Below are 19,859 nucleotides of genomic sequence, written 5' to 3' on the forward strand. Positions count from 1 at the left end.
GTTTTAAACACATTTTTTCTTAAGATTCAATTTAAATGGTGAATATTTGTAAAGAATAATTTATTTAAAGACTAATCTCTGAATGAGCTTCAACATTAATTATTATTATGTACAGTATTAATAATTTTTTCATTAATAAAATCATGCTATTACGTCGTACTCCTCGTCGGAAATAACTATGGCACAGTGACAGTTCCTATAATATTTTCAACGCGTATACACACTTTTAAATTTCTTGTTACTACTTATATTTGTCATATAATTTTTATTTATGAAATTAATTCTATATATATATTATTACGATTTATAAATGAAAAATATGGGTTAGTAAAAGTTTATGAAATATTATCCATAACTATTGTTTTCGATTATTTTTGTAAACTTTATGAATACAAGTATGATGTTTTAATGGTTTATCTCTATCATACTTTAAAAATAATAACGATGATGACTGCTAATTTAAAAATGAACATTTACGTAATCAATTTTTTTTACTTTTGAAGAAACTATTATATTATGCACAGTATTCTTGAGAATTTGAAAGGAGCTATTTTACCTGTACTCATTATATGTATTTTACAGGAGTTTATACTTCTATGTTCCCCTGACTGTGGATCAAAATAAACTGTATTGTTCCGCTCGGTGGCGGGAGACTATAAATTTTACAATAGGGTGGTAATGGTTGAAGAGCTGATGATGATGGTGGTGATTGAGGAGGGAGATGGCTATGATTCGGTGAAGGAGAATGTGGGTGGTATGAAATCGCAGTACCCCACGCGCGCGCGACAGGTGGCGGCCCGGGCGTTTTCTCGTGGGTGGATGAGTATGAGGGGTCACCGGGACGCACACTCGGAAATATTGATCGGGCGGAAAACACCTACTCCCCATGTACTCGACAGTTGAAAAAAAACTGCTCCTCTTCGTCGTCCGCAATGTCCGTGGAAGCCGCGGATATCGTCGCCACCACCGTCTAGGAACGCGCCGCCACCACCGACGCCGCCAGTAGTAGTCTGTGTGTGTGTGTTGTCATCGCGCCGCCGAAACCACCGACAGAACGCGACTGTCTACACACCGAAAAGTAAGCACACTGCGTTACTGCACTGCAAATAAACACGGTCGAACTTACGTCACGTCATGAAGTTGTTAACTTCGTTCGTGTTGTCGATCACGGTGGTGGTGGCCGTCACGCATATGGCGTTCGGCTCACCCACCCCCGGTAAAGCGGACGCGGCTAAGATCCAAAAAAACATGGCTAAGAATAAAGGTGAGTTTCGACGACCACCAGCTGAACCGTCCGGCACCCTCTCTCACGAACCCAAGCACGCACGCGACCACTTATTCGATTATGGTGTCGCGTGTTTTACCTATAATAATATTATAGGAACCTTGTCGAGTTTCCGTTTCACAATAATATCTTACACCCAATTACAATTTATTATCGTTTCAAAAAAAAAAAAAAAAAAATGTCAACCATCCAATCCCCTTTTAAAAATTCCTGTCACTGTAACGTTGTGCGTATATATGTATGTATTGTATGTATATGTCGGTGATAATTATTGAGCACATGTATTCGCTTTTGTTCTGTATAGCCAAGAAGACTCAGGAAGTACTCCAGTTCGGTAACCAGCAAAACAGACAGGCAGACACCAGAAACTATGCTAGAGCTGAAAAGAGACGTAAGTGACAACAATAGCAATAATTACAATAATACATATTACATATATTATACCTACCCCAACAATCGTGCATCGTACCGCCGGAAGTATCGATTGTTAACGTAGCTATGCAATATAATATATATGTATGTTTATTTATATGCATTGTTGCTTCCGTTTTTCAGAGGCACCTGATCACCACGACCCAGAACCGGTACCTGAAGTGAACAACGCCCTTGAACACTATCCCCAGGCGGCCAGACACGAAAAGATCGCCGATCTTTTTTACAACCCAGGTACTAAGCAATTTGTTCGCTTTTATTATTAATAATATTATAACCACCATCATAATCTCTTTCGTTGATATTATATTAGTATCGCATGTATCGTACACATAACATAAAATGTAGTGCGTCTAAAATATAATATCGCGTGTTACAATCGTAATAAATAATAGATTGTTGCTAAGACCACTGGCAAATGTACATGATAATAAAATATTTATCGTACTTACTTTTCAAATGTAGATTAATCATAATATACTGATATTATTTTTTATCAAAGTATTTAATGTATTTTACTATAGTTTTTAAAATTCTTATATCACTCCTTGGTGTGAGAAAACTAGCTGAGTGCAAATTTAATGAAATGCAATTGATGAACATAAAAGAAAGCAGTAAAAACCCAAAATTATTAGTTTGTGGCACACACAACACTAGTGAAATCTTCAAGTGTGTAGACAAATTAAATGGTTATTTGAAATAAATTTATGATCTTATTTCAATAAATATAAAATTATTTTCATTGAATATAGTAAAACTTTATATTATATTTTTATATATTTTATACATAGAAAATAGATTATGCGTCATTAAAGTGTTTACAGGTATTAATATAAACCATCGATTGGAGATAAATTTTCAATGAGAATTATTAATTATACATTTTTCTCCTTTTTTAATCGTACATATAATTGAATTTTAATGTTATGTACTTCTTCAGAATTATAACTTTCTGCTATTAGAAAGCTGTTTTTATACTTATTTTAAAAAACAGGTATAGATGTAGTCTAATAAGTTGGGTACTTGGTACACAATAATATGTTAAAATTTAAACCGTGTTTTATTCAATTAAAAACTATTCGACTTTTAATTTAGTATCTTCATGATAGGAGTAATTTAAGAAAACAGAAAATATTTTTTTCTTTAAATTTTATAATTAAACATAGTTAAAATACAAAAATGCGCTATTATTGCATTATTTTATAAAATGTTTTGATCTTTCCTAAAAATACATCAAAAATATATTAGTTTACTATTTCGTGATTTATATTGAAAACTCGCCGTATAATTAAGGCCAAAAAAAATATGTTCAGTAAATAATTAAATTAAAAAAGTAAATTGTATATAATTTATATTTTAGATGAATTTTCCTTTAAATAATAAAAATCAAACTATTTAATTAATTTTTTTAATTATTTTATCACCAACCACTTTTTAAATGTTTTATAGTCATCCAAGCGTAAAAATTTCACGGTATATTTACTAAAGCCAATGGATAATGTTTTCCAGTTGTTTGTTAAGAATCACAAAATATTTTATTTAGTCAAATTTAAAATATTTTAAAGATTATTAAAATTTAATCAATACTTAATAGTTAATATTCACCTTGTAAATTCCAAATAAAACATTTTAAAAGATTGTTAGTAAAATGTAATGAGAACAACGCATATTACATTAAAATGCTATGTACACTAATGCGACAAAATGTAATCTCGATAAAGCACATTATCCATAAAATGTGTTTATCGTAAACTCTAGTAGACCACTCACCGAGCCAATGATGCTCACGAAGGAAATCGTTTTCAACATAATATAATTTATTATTTTATTAAGCAAACTTTTTTTGAAATTTTTACGACCGAAATAAAAGTTTTCAGAAAATCCTGAATACTTTGTAAATCAGTTAACACTAATAAATAATAAATTTTATAAAATTATATCGCTTGTTTAAAATATATTTATTTAAAAGATTCACGATTCTTGTATTTATTTAATATTTAATAGTAAATTATAATGAATTTATTTTTTGAATTTTCTAACCTAATATGTTAAGAGAACTTACAACTTTAATTTTTATCTTAACGAGTATTATTAATTTATACTTAATTATATTAAACATGGATTTAATTATTAGTTTTGTTCAAAAATTGTGTTTAAAAAACTTTAAATATTATTTATTCAATGCATTATTCCGGCACTTTTTGATTATAAGATAAATTATTCAAAAGAATCATTAAATATAATTATAGGAGTTGGTTAATCTAGTTGATTAATATACGATTTTTGTTATTTTTCAATTTTTCAATTTTTCAGTATTTGTTTATTTATATATTTATTTTTTGCGAGGGATACAGATTAAATAATTGTCATTTATACTATGGTTTTAACTTATATTTATTCAGAATCAGTATTAGTAGTACTTGTCTAGTAGTAATAATTTCTTCAAAATACATTTTCATCATCATGCAATATTACACATTATACACTGAGTGGGGAATTGAGAGTGAACTTACTAAGATTTTTAAATCTGTTCACCTAATATATTTTGTTATTAAAATATATTGGTCAATTTAATTGACCAAATTAATTACATAATCACCCCGAGTCAGTATAGAACGTTTTCGTTAATACATTATCACTCTTAGTGCTGATATATTGATCAACAAAAACCAAAACTTATTAAAACTAATTTTCGTAGATCTTTTATTTTATCCTTTATATTTTTCCCTAACATAACGACCATATGCTGTACTACTTCAGAGTTTCAATTGTAAAACAGTTATGTACTATATAGACATATAGCAGAACTTATGTCTAAAATATTTCAAATTTATAGTAAAAAATTTACGTTTAATAATTTGTAGTTAGTTATTAAAATAATATATTCTTCAATATATCATTATGTATGTTATAACATACAGAATTAACACTTTAACATAAGCATATTAAAGGTACAACATTTTAGAGTTATAGATTAAAGTAATATTGCTGTCAGTTGACATGCGCACATATCATGATCGATTTGAATGATGGGAAATAAAAAGATAAGGTCATTATAAAATATTTGTTCAGTTGCACAAACAAATAATTAAAAAACTTTTTTTTTATATTTAAATGAAAATAATCTACTCGAATACAGTACCTAAACTCTATAAAAGAAACTTTTTACTCAAAATGGAAAATAAATATTTACGGAAACTTTTTTTTGTGAATTATTATCTGTATTTATTATGATATTGTTGCTATTGTTTATCAATTATCATAAAAATATTTTATTTTCTATAGGTTAGTATGGTACCTATTGTGTTTTATTTAATACATTAATTGTTTTATGAATCTTTAATTAAAAAACTTGTAATTTAGTTAAAAAATATAATTTTATTATAAATATAAATCACAAATTTTTTGAATGGAATATTATTGAATTTAATGATGTTAAATATAGGTTATATTATATATTTATTGAAATTTTTGATCACAGTATTAAATTCTATGATAAATAAATTAATATTTTAATATGATATGCATACCATTAATTATACGATATAATTTTAGTCTATGTTAAAACTTTACAAATTTATAGTTAACCAAATATCATTAAAGTTTACAACTTTGTGTGTATTTAAATTATTAAACAAATTCATTTAAATTATAATCGTGTAGTAAACATCCAACAAGTTAATAAAGAGGCTACATAATGTAATTTTTAGTTGGCGTAACTTAAGAGTAAATACTATAATAATTACGTATATTGTAACTCGTAATAATTAAATTTATATAATATTATATAGTTTATTAACAGTGATTAAAGTCATATTAAAATATTTTAAATTTTAAATAATCTTGCAGTATTAAGATTAATTCAATTAAAATGTATTTAATTTGTCTTGGGATAAAAATCATTTAAAAACAGTTCAGTTATTTAAAACTATTAAATTATTTTCATGATTTCTATTTAAAAAATATTTCATGTAGTTTTAATACGATACAATTATTTACTTTTTAATTACGTAACATATAATAAAAATACATTTTTCGATTTAAGTTATTTATTTATTAAATATATAACTTTTCAGACGTGTAATTTGAACAGTCATCAGATAAATGTATTTTTTTAATTGTTATTTAAATATTTACTTATAACTATTAATTTATATTATTTAAAATATATAATATTATTATAGTTGTAATATTTATTTATTACAAGATGTTAATCATAGTTTTTGAATTATCTTAGATAGATAATTTTAATTTAGCAGGTTCGTCGTATTAAAATTGCATAAGCAAGGCGCCGTGTTACAAAAAATGTACTTATTTATATTATTACATTGTATTATCATAATAATTTGATTTTGTATTTTGTATTTGTTTATATCATTCCGCTAATTTCTAGTTTGAAAAATTTAAAAATATTATTGGCTGTTTTTCTTTAGACTCGAATTTCTCTATAATATATCATTTTAACTGTTTGAAGAATATAATATTAAAGATAATAGTTATGATTTTTAAGTTACTTTCTAGGTAAATATAACAAATTAAAATAGTTTTTATAATTGCCGTTTTTACTTGCAGTCCTGATTTAGATATCAATATATAAATATTTATTTGTTTTGTCTATCAGCTGTTTTTTGGGACACCTTATAGGCATACCGTAAGATAATTCATAACCTATAATCACGGCTCTGTTAATATTATTAATTACTATATCGATGAACTCCCTGATAACATCGTATAAAGTAAAATTATTTTTGTTAAAATTGTTATGTATAAGCATCGATTATAGTTTTTAAATTTAGAAAAAATATTTAATTAAATAACGAATACTACTATCGACTTTCGCCAAAAACAGTATGTGAACGATAATAGTCACCTGCAGTTTTTAAAACTGTGTCACAATACAACTGAAAAATATGATGACATATTGTGGTCATATACTCATATCATTGATAGATAATTTAAACGTTTAATAAAATTACTCAATACTACTCATACAGTGTTATTATTATATTATAATTTAACCTTAATATACTCTTGAATGTTACGGTATATGATGCAAGAATTGTCATAAATTCTATAAATTTATACAAAGGAAGTGAACATAATTATTATTTTAAAATTTACAATTAAAATCCAAGCAAAGATTATAACATCATATTATAATATGTTTACTGTCTTTGTTGTTTTAGGTTTAAATGTATATGTATAATGTATCTTATGTATATAGTATATACCTGAATATAATTCACATGAATGAAAGTAAATATCAATCACTTATTATTGCTCAACAAAAAATTTATAGGTATAAAAATAATATATACTTATATATATATATTATTCACTTAAAACTTGGGAGAAAATAATAATAGCATTCAAAAAAACCATATAAGCCGAGATAAGAGATAAGTAAAGTTCATATTAAAAAACGTGTGTGAAAAACAAGAATAATGCCTATGCAAATTGTGTACCTACAGATAACCAATAAGTTCTGCTTTCATAATTAAGTTATAATTTAATACCAGTTTAACTAATATAATAATAAGTTATAACTTAAAAAATATTTCCCGAGAAGTAACTATTATAATAATAATATAAACACTATATTTTTGGTTTGGGTAAAAGTAATGATTTAAATTCAATAAATGCCAATTTAGAAGGTTTCATTTCATCTGAGTATCTGACATATTATTTTGTTAGAGTAATTTTTAATTAAGTTTCTTCAGTATTAGTTTGGAAAGTATTATTTGAGTAAGTTTTCTACTATACACATTATAATAAATTTATATTTTAATAATTATATTATTTTTATGTTTTCTTGTTATTTCAATTCAAATATAAATTAATATTTTACAATTTCCAAATATATTGCATTTTAATGAAGTGTACTAAATAATATTTATTATATTTATGGGACAAACTTTATTGTTTAAGATTCCTACGGACTTCAATCACTAGACGCTGATGACCGTTATAAAAGGAACGCTTACCATTTCGGCACCCCGGTTAAGAGGAGGTAAGAAATCGAATATATATAGTAATAGCTTAATAACACAGTTGAATTATGCATTGAACGTCGTCATCGAATATTTATGAGCCGTTCAATATAACTGGAATGAGAGAGAATTCATGAAAATTTCATTAGTCCCAATTGTTATACAACACATTATTTATACCAGAGTATAAACACCTTTCTATAAAACACTTCCATTTTTCCAATTGAAATGTTTGATATTATTAATGGTTTAAAGTAATTTTGATGTACCTATATAATGATTTGGTTAAAAGTGGTTCTAGAGTATATGGTTCTTATTTGGACAGCGGACGTGCCAAACGTGACTTGCCTTTCGATCCCGAAGAATTGCTGGCGTTGATGTCCCTCCTGGAAGCAAATAAGGCTCGAGACAAACCCAGGCATGTAACCAATAATTAATGATAACAATTTATTTGAATTTATTATAATTTGCATCTATACCGCAAGTGTTATGATTAATATTACTATAAAAGGGAACAAATTAAAATATTATCTGATTATCGATATTTTAATTTTATGTCGATTTTATGCTATTTAAATTTGAAAGTTAACATTTCGATTAGATTTCGAAACAAAATATTGTTGGAAGTTTTGCATGTATTAGTTTTAATATTATTCTCAATATTCTCAATTAATACCATAGTTTTCTTTCTTCAATACAATTAAATATTAATGCATTGTATTCTTAAACGTTGTTGCAATGATAAACTGACAATAATTCATGGAACAATAATAAATGTTTAATATATTATTATTTTATTAATATCAAATTAAATTGCTAAGAGTTGAACGTTATAGTTGCATGCGTTATAATCGTACAGTTGTATTTTTTTCATACAATGTAAAGTATAGAATCTATATCGGTGGGTATTATGAATTGCCGAGGACAGGCCCCGGGTGGTCATATTATTTAACTACAATAGACAACTGCAACATTACTAAGGGACGTCCTTCTTCGATAAATTCGTACAGATATGTTTAAAAAAATTTACATTATAATAAATTATGTAGAAAATATAGCGTACAGCTAACTGCACACGGTTATTGTGAATTGCGTGATACATACACTGCAAGTGTTTCATGGTCATATATTGCAGAAATTCTCAATTTTTTTTTTCAACAACAATATATATTCTATAACGCTTTATGTTCACAGACCTTGTACAATGCAACTATAGAGCTCTACAGTGATATTATAAGTATAACAATACTCAATAAAAGAATATAACGTGTTTTAATAAATAATAAAAAACTAAAACTAAAAGAATTACGTTTGTCATTCTTTAGAAATCACGAAAATGTTTATTTTTAAATGAAAAATTAATTTTTTCGTCTATTGAAATGTTTTAATAACATATTATTATTACATGTTTTAAACTAGGAGCAGGAGAGAAGAAAGTGTAAATTATATATTTTTTTAATCACAAAATATAATTTTTATAGTATGATATTAATTTATTATAAATAATTGTTGATTTACTTATTAGTAAAAGCATAGGTTAAGCATAATTGTATATTTTTAGACGTCCCGCACAAAGTTATGGTCAAAATTATGGCCAAAATTATGGACAAAATTATGGACAAAACTATGGACAAAACTATGGACATGAAACAATTCCGTTCGAAGAAAATGAAATACCAGAAGAAGACGACGAAGATGATATTCAAGGTGAGTGTGTTAATCACTTAAAATATCACTACATTTTACATTTTTATCCTGTGATGTAATAAATGTATTAAATATTCGCTCGAAAAGTCATACATTATTGTATAAATCACACATACTTTTACTTTCAATGCGTCATTACGATTTTCTCCTTAAATGGGATACCGAGGTTACGCGTTACCAATGTGTTTGCTTGAATTATTAACAGCAACCGTTAATTGTCCTATTTATTTTTCTATAGGTTCATATCTCATCGCATAATTTAACTAGTTAGTTAATATTATTATATTATAGTATGCATTATAATATTTTATTAATATAATAGTAATAATAATAATTAATAATATATTATTAAAATCCATGTCATTTTATAGCTTGTATACTATCGGACATCGGTTATTGTAAATAATTTTCTTTACTTATAAGTTATAACAATTGTATTGTATTATTATGTTACAGAAGTTTGGGAGGAGCGCCCTGTTGTACTTGCCCCGTCGCCAAAAGATTTCTACATAAATAACGAGTTCCAGCGCAAGCAGAGAGCTCAACACGGATCCAAAGTATGATAAAAACAACAGAATAGAATCATCACATCTGTGTAGAATAATTATTTTCAGGGTCTAAACCACTACCAAGAGGAACCGCAGTACTATAGATTGTCAGATTTCTACCGCTATTACAACTACTAAACATAATAATATATATAATATATATTATAACAATAATAATTATAATATACGAGTACGGCGATGCTGTTTCACTCATCTAGTGGCATTTATAAACTTTACCATCATCTTTAATTTATAATAAACTTAACGTTAATATAATATTATGTGTTGTACTACTGAATCTACAAAAATTAAGATATTATAATTATTATATTATACTATTACCTATATTATATTATATTTATTAAAATTAATATATTATATCAATGCATTAATATCAAGATATTATAATGCGGTTGTAAGTTATATAGAAAAATGTTTAATTGTTTTGAATTTTAAATCTTTTAAAATTAAATTATACGATTTTAGAGTGTATTACTATTAAATGTGCACATGTCACTATATATACATATTTGATATTATAAAAAACATTATAAATACGACTTGAATTACGAACTGTGTCCACGATATTTATACACATGATCTTTGCTCATGTGATGGATAATGTCATTCAATGGGTTTATATTAACGATTCTGCTGAAATTCATTTTTCTAGGAATTGTGTGCAAGGTACATCATTTAAGATTTAACGTGTTGGTTGATTACAGCAGAGTAATTAGGACTTGATTAAAGAGGAGAAGGCAAAATAACATAACATATTGTGCATTTTTAAAATTACACGCCAGGAAAAAATAATTAAATATACTTGCTTGTATTATTATTTAATCGTATTTAAACTTAAAAAATGTATCTCCTTATACTTTTTATATATCTTCACAACCCTCCTTCCTCCCCATTAACAATTTAGTTTTCATATAATTAATTTGAATATACATTTCTGCTTTTTAATTATGAAACCACTTTACAATTAGTTTCTCAATATTTTTAAGCTTTGCATTATACATAGACATTACATTATACACATTAAATATAAGTATAATTATATTCTCAATCTATAATTATATATAGATATTTAATAAAAATTCCACTTAGCATATATAGTTTCAGCAACAAATACTAATTAAAAATTATATATAATAATATGTACAATATACAAAAAAAAGGTCATGCACTCTCTTATACATAATTGCTCCACCATTGATATAAATTCCGTATAACCGCGTAGGTTATAACATGTAACCAAAGTTCAAAACAAAAATAGAAATTATAAGGACAGTAATATTCTGATTTAATATTATATACCTATGAAAAAAAGTATTGAAATATTTATTTTTAGAATTTTATTTTATTGTATGAAAGTGTAATTTATATGGCAAAAAAATAATAACACTGCAGATATTACAATTCTTAGTGAAATAGGGAATAGCAATCGGGAAGAGAAGAAAGTAAAGTGTCATTGAATATAATTTGTTTATACTATTACCAATGTTATTATAATCTGAATTCTAGACATAAACTATGTTGTTTAACTTGAGAATGTGCCGATTCTAATTATCCCTATGCAACATTCTAAAACAGTGGAACTTCTCTCATGGCTTGGTATCGCGCAAGGAAGCGCAGAAGATCCAATTTTCGATCTGTCATTTACATGCATTTGCTAGTCTAGTTTTAAAACGTATACAACAATTCTTCTTTGGAAATCCACGTAAAGGATTTGTAGCATATCCTTAGATAATAATAAAAAAAAAAACCAAGAGTACTTTCGTGAGAAAGCTATAATTTAATACTGTATTTTGATCATAATATCATATTATGTAGAATTGCCAATAATAATGCATTGTGCATCGTGTAGATTCCTTTTCAGAATATAATGAAAGTACGAGTGATGTAGACAATGTTGGTTTCTTAAAATTGATTTTTTAATCCACAAAACTACGGCCGGTAGCGGTGTTGATTAATGACCGTTGTGTCTAAATATACTAATAGATTCTTCTACTGCCTCCCGACAACAACAACAACAATATTACTGCGCACAATGCGTCTCGTTTTTTCGGCGGTAGTTATTTTATGTGGGTATTATATTATGTGTATAGCATAATATTATACATTTAGCGAAACAAGTTAAATTTAGCGTAGGACATTTATATCAACTCATGACAACTGCTGCACCGTTGCCGCCACCACCATATGTATGTATATTGTATCACAGGGTGATTATTTTATCTCGAATCCGGCAATATATCAAAAAAGAAGGAAAAGGAAATTTTAATTTAAAAAAACATACTTTTAACGATTGACAAATGTTTAATTTTGTATTTTATATTCAATAAAAAAAAATGCCATGTTTAGCCATGTATTAATAATGATAATGTAAACATGTGGTGAAAATGTTAAATATTTAAAGTGATTATAGTGTATGAGTTACAACCATATAAAAAAATTGATTTGGTCGAAACTGGTTTTGCGTAAAAATTCCGGTTTTTCCGTCATTTTTTTTTGTTTTTCTCGATTTTTTTGAAAAATGTTGGAAAATGTTTACTTTTAATCTTTAAAATGTATCAAGGATATTCATTTTTCCATCGGAAACCACCCCCGAAGTCAGAAATTGAAGCATTATTTCGACTAGGTATGCTGTACACAGACACAAAAACAAAAAAAAAAACTCTTACATCATTATAAAATCAATACATTCATCACTTCGTTCAGAATCTAATAATAAAATCTATTCCCTGAGATGATTGTATTGCATGTCTTACGGTAAAATAATCATTCTGTGTATACTATATAATATACCATACGTCAAGCGACTTGGTTGATGCAAAAATAAAAGTCTTTAATGCACCGTCACTAAAGCGATACGCGACTAACGATTATAATTATATAATACGTACAATATCATGTGCTTCTTCTAACGCGAGTTATGCGAGGCTCGTCGGCGATTATTATCTTTCCGCTGTTAGATCACCAAGTGGCGTCTGTTGCCTCCCATCGTACATTGAAAACGTTTTTTTTGAACTGCAGAAGGGTAATGAAGATGTATATGATGCTGTGATAAGGCGCGTTGGCGACGTCACTGACGCGTTAAAATATAACATGGTATCCACTTGTAAATTTTTGAGTTTCGACGATAATAAAATTAATGTTATATCATTATGTTGTCGGCTGCAATCATTCTCTCCGTTATTTTAGTTATGAGATTGTTTGAACTGATAACCAATTGAGATTAGGTGGTTCCGGTCATGTATTGGCCAATAATGAAAAATACCTATTTTTAACACCACAATAAATATAAGTGTGTAAAATTATTAGGTTAAGATGTATTATAACTTCCAATTTAAATATAGCATATTGTTATAGTTGTAGACTGTTGTTAGTATTTAACACTAACTTAGTAATATTTTGTTTACATCTACAAGGAACAAATAGTTTACTAGTACAGAAATATAAGGGAATAAAAAATTCATTAAAATCAATGACCTAGGTGAATATTTCGAAGACGAAGTTTAGATTTTTTTTTTGTATATAATTCGAAAGTTGATGTAATATTTTGTACATTTTTCTAATTCTTGTACCAAACATGATAATTAGTTTTTTCATATTTTAAATATGGAAGCTTAAATGCATATATTAATTTAGTAAAATATTAAAATAATTTAGAAGTGAAAAAAGTATTAATAATATACTATGACTTCTTTTGAAATTATGATGCACCTAATTTATTTTAAAAAAATATAGCAACGATAACTTTCATTTAACGCTATACTTTATAATTTTTTTTGGATTTATGATGAAAATGATAATTTCAAATGCCATTATTTCGTTATCAGTTAACGTTATTATTTGAATATACTTACGGTAGTAGAAGTCGCTTATTAGGAACACGGATAATATTGATACAATTACGTTATTGAAAATGTCTGGGGGGACCAACCGGTCGTATATTAAAACATTGAAAATCAATCGGATTATTGAAACAATAAATCGGTTATTTGAAACAATTAGAGTTAAAGTACTACTGTATACTAACGCGGTACTATACATAATCTTATCGTTACGTATTGATACTGAATTCCGTCTATTCAATTAATTTCGTTTATTCTTACTGTTTTATATTATAAGTACAGTGCCTATACTAAGCTCTTAACTATTTTACTTACACTTCAGCTTCAGTGTGTGTACGTAAAAAGGTGGTTATTGTTTCGGCTTTGAACAACATTATTCTTATGAAAGTATGGTCATTAAGTTACTCGACGCAAAAAACAAACACATTTCATATTGGTCCAATAGTGTTCTTAATAAGAGGCTTCTACTTTAATATAATATACTTATTTATCTATTTATGTGTTTATGTGTTTAAGTTATTATTATTTTTTTTTTTACATTATCGATGTTTACGTAGAAAATCAAAGATTAATAGACAAAACACAACCATTTCCACTCATCGTTAATCTTGACTTTCATCCAGGCAAAAAGACCAAATGATAGGTTTATTAATATTATGAATAGGTAAATGTATAATATTGATAAGTGATAACAAATACATATTTCGCTAAGTGTGTGAAACTCTCTGTTTTGTAATTTGTACATAATTTGTTACTCTTCAAATTCCCTCTAATTAATAAACCGATATACCTACTTATTTATATTGCTTATAAAAGTTTATAAGATCAACATAAAAATATAAGAATAAAGAAATCAAAAATTTCGTATATAAAATAATTTTTTTTTGTGTTTATAATAATATTTACAAATATTGCATTTTGTGAATAAGAAATAACAGTTTTTTTTGCATTAGTCATGAGTCATGACTCATAACAGTCATAATTTTTCACGTACCTATAACAGTATGACATATACAGTAATTATTGTATTTTATATTTTTAGATTTATTACAGATTATTATTATTATTAGAACTATTTGGCATGTCGTAGTTGGAAGTTTTAAATTTTAATTGTAAAAGTTAAAATTAATTGGAATAGTATAATATTTTGGCAGAAATATTGAACTTGCAACAGAATGTCTTCTTCTGTATGCATATGAAATATAATTTCTTAATTTCTTTATTTTGTCTATTATTTATACTCCTGAACGGTTTGGAATTATAAATAATATTCTCGACTAATTTTGTTTTTGGTAAAACAAATATTTACATAGCATTTCTATATGATTATGACATAGGTACTAAGAATATGGCTATAAATATTAATTTGTAAATAAAATTTACAAAAAAGCATAATATACATTATACACAATTGTATAATAAAAACACTAGATATTTTTATTTTTTTTTTTTTAGTTCATAGAAAAAACTTGGTAAAAATATTTATATTCAATGTACAGTGCGTGAATCGGTGCGAGTGTAATATTATATCTAATTGACACGATTTTAATTGCCATAGAAGAAGTCGAAAAACAGTACACATTACGGGTGTTAATTTTGAAATCATTTAATCGTTGAATACCAACTATATACGATCGTCGTGCGTTATAAACACACCATGACGAAGGTCGGGAATAAAATTATTAAAGGAATAGTTTTTTTTTCTGTGGTCGAGAAAAAATGTAAAAAACAAAAAATATATGCTTTTGTCATTCTTTGCTGCTACTGTCGACTACAACGACGACAGCCGCGTCGTAAATCACAATTAACTACTTGGCATAGTAATATAATATGTTATTACATATCATTATTATTATTATTATATATGTGTGTTTAAGACGTTTAAGTTTACGAATTTTATTTCCCTCTTCTGTAATAATTACTGCGTAAATTTACGTCGAGACTCGAGGCCCTAGCCCCTAACACCTGGACCATCGTCAAATGATAATATTATTAACGAATTCAATACGGCATATTGTAATAAAAATATGTGTAGTGTTGTACTTACGCAATATACTAATATTATTTACTTTCAACTACTTACTATAGTAACTCTAACGGACTAGTCTGTTTTTCGCTTTTCTGTTTGTGCTGCAGTAGTAGGTATATAATAATTGATCACTGTCTGTGCTCTTATATATATATATAATAAATATAAAAACTGTTTATTTAATTTTTTTTTTATTTCGTTATATTATATTTTTTTAAACGCAAGTTTTATTATAACTAAAATCAATAACCATTTAAACAGCTTACATGACTGTAAACTGTAGAGATAGTTAATCTCATGATATGATTTCAAATATTTCAATATAAATTTTAAAGGAAAATGCTTTATTTCTTGAATGCTTGTACATTATTTTGCGTATTATCTACCAAAAATGTATTTCATAATATTTTCAATTTGTATACTAAAATATTTTCCCGAATTTGTTTCTTATCAATTATCACTTATCATATATTTTTAGTAGTTCTCAATAAATATTTAGACATTTTATTGTGGTAATGAGCTATTTTTGACCATAAGTGAATTTTGAAAATTTTCTTATTATATTTTTCTATGTTCTGAACACTGTTTTAAAATATATATGGTCTGTTTAAAAACAATGACTACTACCATGAGATTAGGTATAAAATTATACTTTATATATCTGTGGATTACGTACATGAAATACGAGTTGAACAGGAACAATTGTATCATTCGTAAAAGTCAGATAATAAATACGCCGTATTAAACTTAATGTGTAAAAATAAATAATTCTTCGAAAAGAACGTTGATACGAAACTAAATTACTGTTAATTTACTATTATTGACTTCTGATATTATAGCTAATAATTATTTTAGTCGATTCCGTTTAATAATGTGTTTATAGTTTTCTATCGTTTATATTTTATATAATATTGTTGAGTGTATTCTTGTATACCAATAGTTTGTGGAATTTAAAGTCTTAATTTAAAATTTGTTGACGATTTATGACAAATTTTAATATTATTGTCCGATATTTTGAGTTCCCAATTACATTTTATTTAAAGCATTATTATGTATATTTTACTATCTCCGCTCCCCAATGATAACAATTACGACTATGGTCTGCAATAGACGTTGCGCGCGTCTAGTACGTTACTATTTATCGTACTTAACTTTAGTATCACGGTGTAGTGGTTGCTGCTCGCAAACCAGACAAACCGGTGTAGTTACGGTGTGAGTGCATTGTGCGTGCGTGCGCGAGCGATCGGCCGCGAAAGGTGCACACGGTGTGCGCGCGCGCGCGTCGTGTTCGGCCCGGCGCAAACAGTCGGCCGGTCGTCGTGGGACGGTGGTCGTCGCGTTGTGCAACCGGTTCGTGTCGTCGTCGCTCTTCGTTTTCTATCCGTCATTTTTGTCGTTCGATTGTTATAAACCATATATACCATCGCGGTTACCGGACTTTTGACAGGTACCGTATTCCTTTTCACTCCGGAAAAGTCTTTTCGGTCGAACCTTTTTTTTCTATTTCTACGATGGACTACCATTACGACGTCATGAACTGCAGGACGCCCAAGGAACAGTTTGCTGAAGGGGTAAGTGTACCTTTAAAATGTATATGCTCGCTATGTTTCCACTACCCCGACCGACGATGACGACCGCGATGTACAAGCGACAATAATTGTACTACGGATATAGGATTAGCGACCAACCGAGTAGAATAATTATTATAAGTCCACCGTGGTCACTATGTTATGATAACTCGATTAAAAAACTGTATAGTCAATGACTCGATGTCTTCTACCTATTAATTTACTAGTAAATCCAGGCAGGTACTTATTATGTTTGTTATTATCGCGACTTCAGTACACAGGTCCTATAGGTAGGTACCTATAATATAATTTTATGCTACTTACTGAACACGCGATATTAATGAGGCAGGCCTTTCGAATTCAGGAATACCTACGCGTACATTTTGTAGGTACTTACGCCTATAACTACGTAACTAGCACAAACAATTTACCTATAAAAGAAAACTCGTTATAATAGATGTAGATATATGGTTCTGCGATTTATTTTTGTTATGTTTAGGAACAAATGATTGTTTTTTTAACGATCTTTCACGTGAGTCGACATTATTATATTGTACAATTTGTATAGCAGTTCTTCACGTCCGGTATTGAACTCTACTCGAGTGGTGGTCAGTGAACTGAACGACCGGTAACGCACGGAGCTCTTACATATTATATATCTATCTAACAATAATAATATATAATCCGCCGGACACGCTGTCCGAATCACCGAACACATCGTCTCTCCTCTCCCTAATATATACCTTATAACAAAACCAGCACGCATATGGTGCATAGGACGCATAGTAGATACGTTTTGTCGATTTCGCGGGTTCTTTCCTGTGTATATTTACGAAGGAAACTGTACAATAAAATCGTAGTTAAACGTCATCGTTAAGTATATTAATGTTATTGTAATATCGTTGTATCGGCGGCAAATGGTTCGAGTGGCGTAGTTACATTCTTCACGACACCCGGAAAGTGAAAAAAAATTTTTGTTCATATAGTCTTGGCCGCCGTGGCGTGTATACCCGCGTGATGTAAACACTTTCCGAGGATTCTCGTTCCCCCACACGGCCATATATACATACATATATATACCTATATTCAGGGGTATAAATGTGTTCCTATATACGGCTATAATATAACCGTCGACCGAACGTGTTTATTATAATATTATTATAGGTATACAGCAGCCTTCGCACGTTCAAACGTGGTCCGTGTTGGGTGTAACGTGACGTTATACAGCGCGTCTCTATATAAACAGTGTAGTGATGGCCCACCGTGATTTCCCGTTTTCTCATTTAACTTATTGAAGGAAAACGATGTAACACGGTGGGTACTTATACATAAATTCCTGCGTCAAAGCTCATCTATAGATCTATAACTATATTGTATATAAATCTAATATCAAATTAGCTTATAAAAAAAAAAAAAAAATTAAACATCTAATTATAGAACCTTATAAACAGTTAAAAAATTAAAAAAATAATATTTGGTTCATTAAAAAACCTGATACCTATAGTAATTTAGGCTGGTCTCACTGCAGGCAACTTATTAGTCGGGATTCTTTTAAAATTAGACGGGGGCACATGCCCACCTACAACCCCACCAACATTACGTCACCGAACCAAAGTCACGTAAGCGTGTGTGCGATATAATAGTAGTTATAACTTATAATAATAAAATATAACATTGTAAACGGTACGATAATGACGACGATTCGTAGGGGTCCTCGGTTTATATAGCCACGCACGCCTTCGAAGTGGCGCGTGGGTACCGTTGACGTGTGTATGATAATAGTAATATTATGCCGCATTTTTATAATATATATTATATACCTGCAGCCTACAAGTTACAACTGTACAACAGCTGTTCACGATAAAAAAATATATTATTATTACAACAGCGTATATCATATTATATATTTATATACATTTTCGATACATTTACAATTGCGAACGGTGTAGCGTGCTGAGCGTGTTCGACTTTTGTGTCGCTTTTTTTTCCTCTTCGCAAAATTCGCGTTCACGTGAGAAATATAACACTTGCGTTGACACGCCCATTTTACGATTTCGCCAAATTCGTTATAAAGTGCTATTTATTATGCCTTTCTTTTTATAATAATATAATGAAATAAACGATGTTGACGCGCGCGATGTACCAGCGCGGAATATCGCACTCCGATAAGACCGACCTCGGCGCAAAGCAAAAATTCGCGAACACGAACGGGACATTAAAACTTAACGAAACGAACGGTACCATATCCGTCTCCACGAGAGTTTTGTACAACGGTGATATTATATTAGTAGAGGGGTATCTACACGAGTTATATGTACCTATATAGTATATCCACTACCCCGATCAGTACCCTAACTACAGTGGTAGATTCTAAGGGGTGTTGGGAAACAGTGGTAAAAAAATAAGACGGAACGAGCCACCTATAAATAGCGCGTGTCTC

At 28.4% G+C, this 19,859-nt stretch overlaps 2 protein-coding genes across 3 annotated transcripts in view; both read left to right on the forward strand.

Moving 5' to 3' along the window:
• The first annotated feature begins 943 nt into the window (after positions 1-943).
• LOC114126673 (uncharacterized) lies at positions 944-10,240 on the forward strand. Of its 2 annotated transcripts, none has more exons than XM_027990674.2 (8): positions 944-1,264; positions 1,590-1,676; positions 1,841-1,951; positions 7,646-7,727; positions 8,033-8,125; positions 9,269-9,414; positions 9,871-9,971; positions 10,014-10,240. In XM_027990674.2, exons 1-8 carry the CDS (start codon positions 1,135-1,137, stop codon positions 10,098-10,100), a joined length of 837 nt encoding a protein of 278 aa, XP_027846475.2. In that variant the 5' UTR covers positions 944-1,134; the 3' UTR covers positions 10,101-10,240. The 2 variants fall into 2 exon arrangements, with proteins under 2 accessions (XP_027846475.2, XP_027846474.2); XM_027990673.2 differs by having other exon boundaries at positions 949-1,264; positions 8,000-8,125.
• A 6,912-nt stretch (positions 10,241-17,152) lies between these two features.
• The window catches only part of LOC114125128 (four and a half LIM domains protein 2), a 95,804-nt gene continuing 93,097 nt past the window's right edge, over positions 17,153-19,859 (forward strand). Inside the window, exon 1 of the mRNA XM_050204604.1 lies at positions 17,153-17,422. Within this exon, the coding sequence (XP_050060561.1) occupies positions 17,363-17,422 (60 nt within the window). The 5' untranslated portion in view covers positions 17,153-17,362. The remainder of the gene's footprint in view (positions 17,423-19,859) is intronic.

Source organism: Aphis gossypii, chromosome 3, assembly GCF_020184175.1.
Source record: "Aphis gossypii isolate Hap1 chromosome 3, ASM2018417v2, whole genome shotgun sequence".
Lineage (NCBI taxonomy): Eukaryota > Metazoa > Arthropoda > Insecta > Hemiptera > Aphididae > Aphis > Aphis gossypii.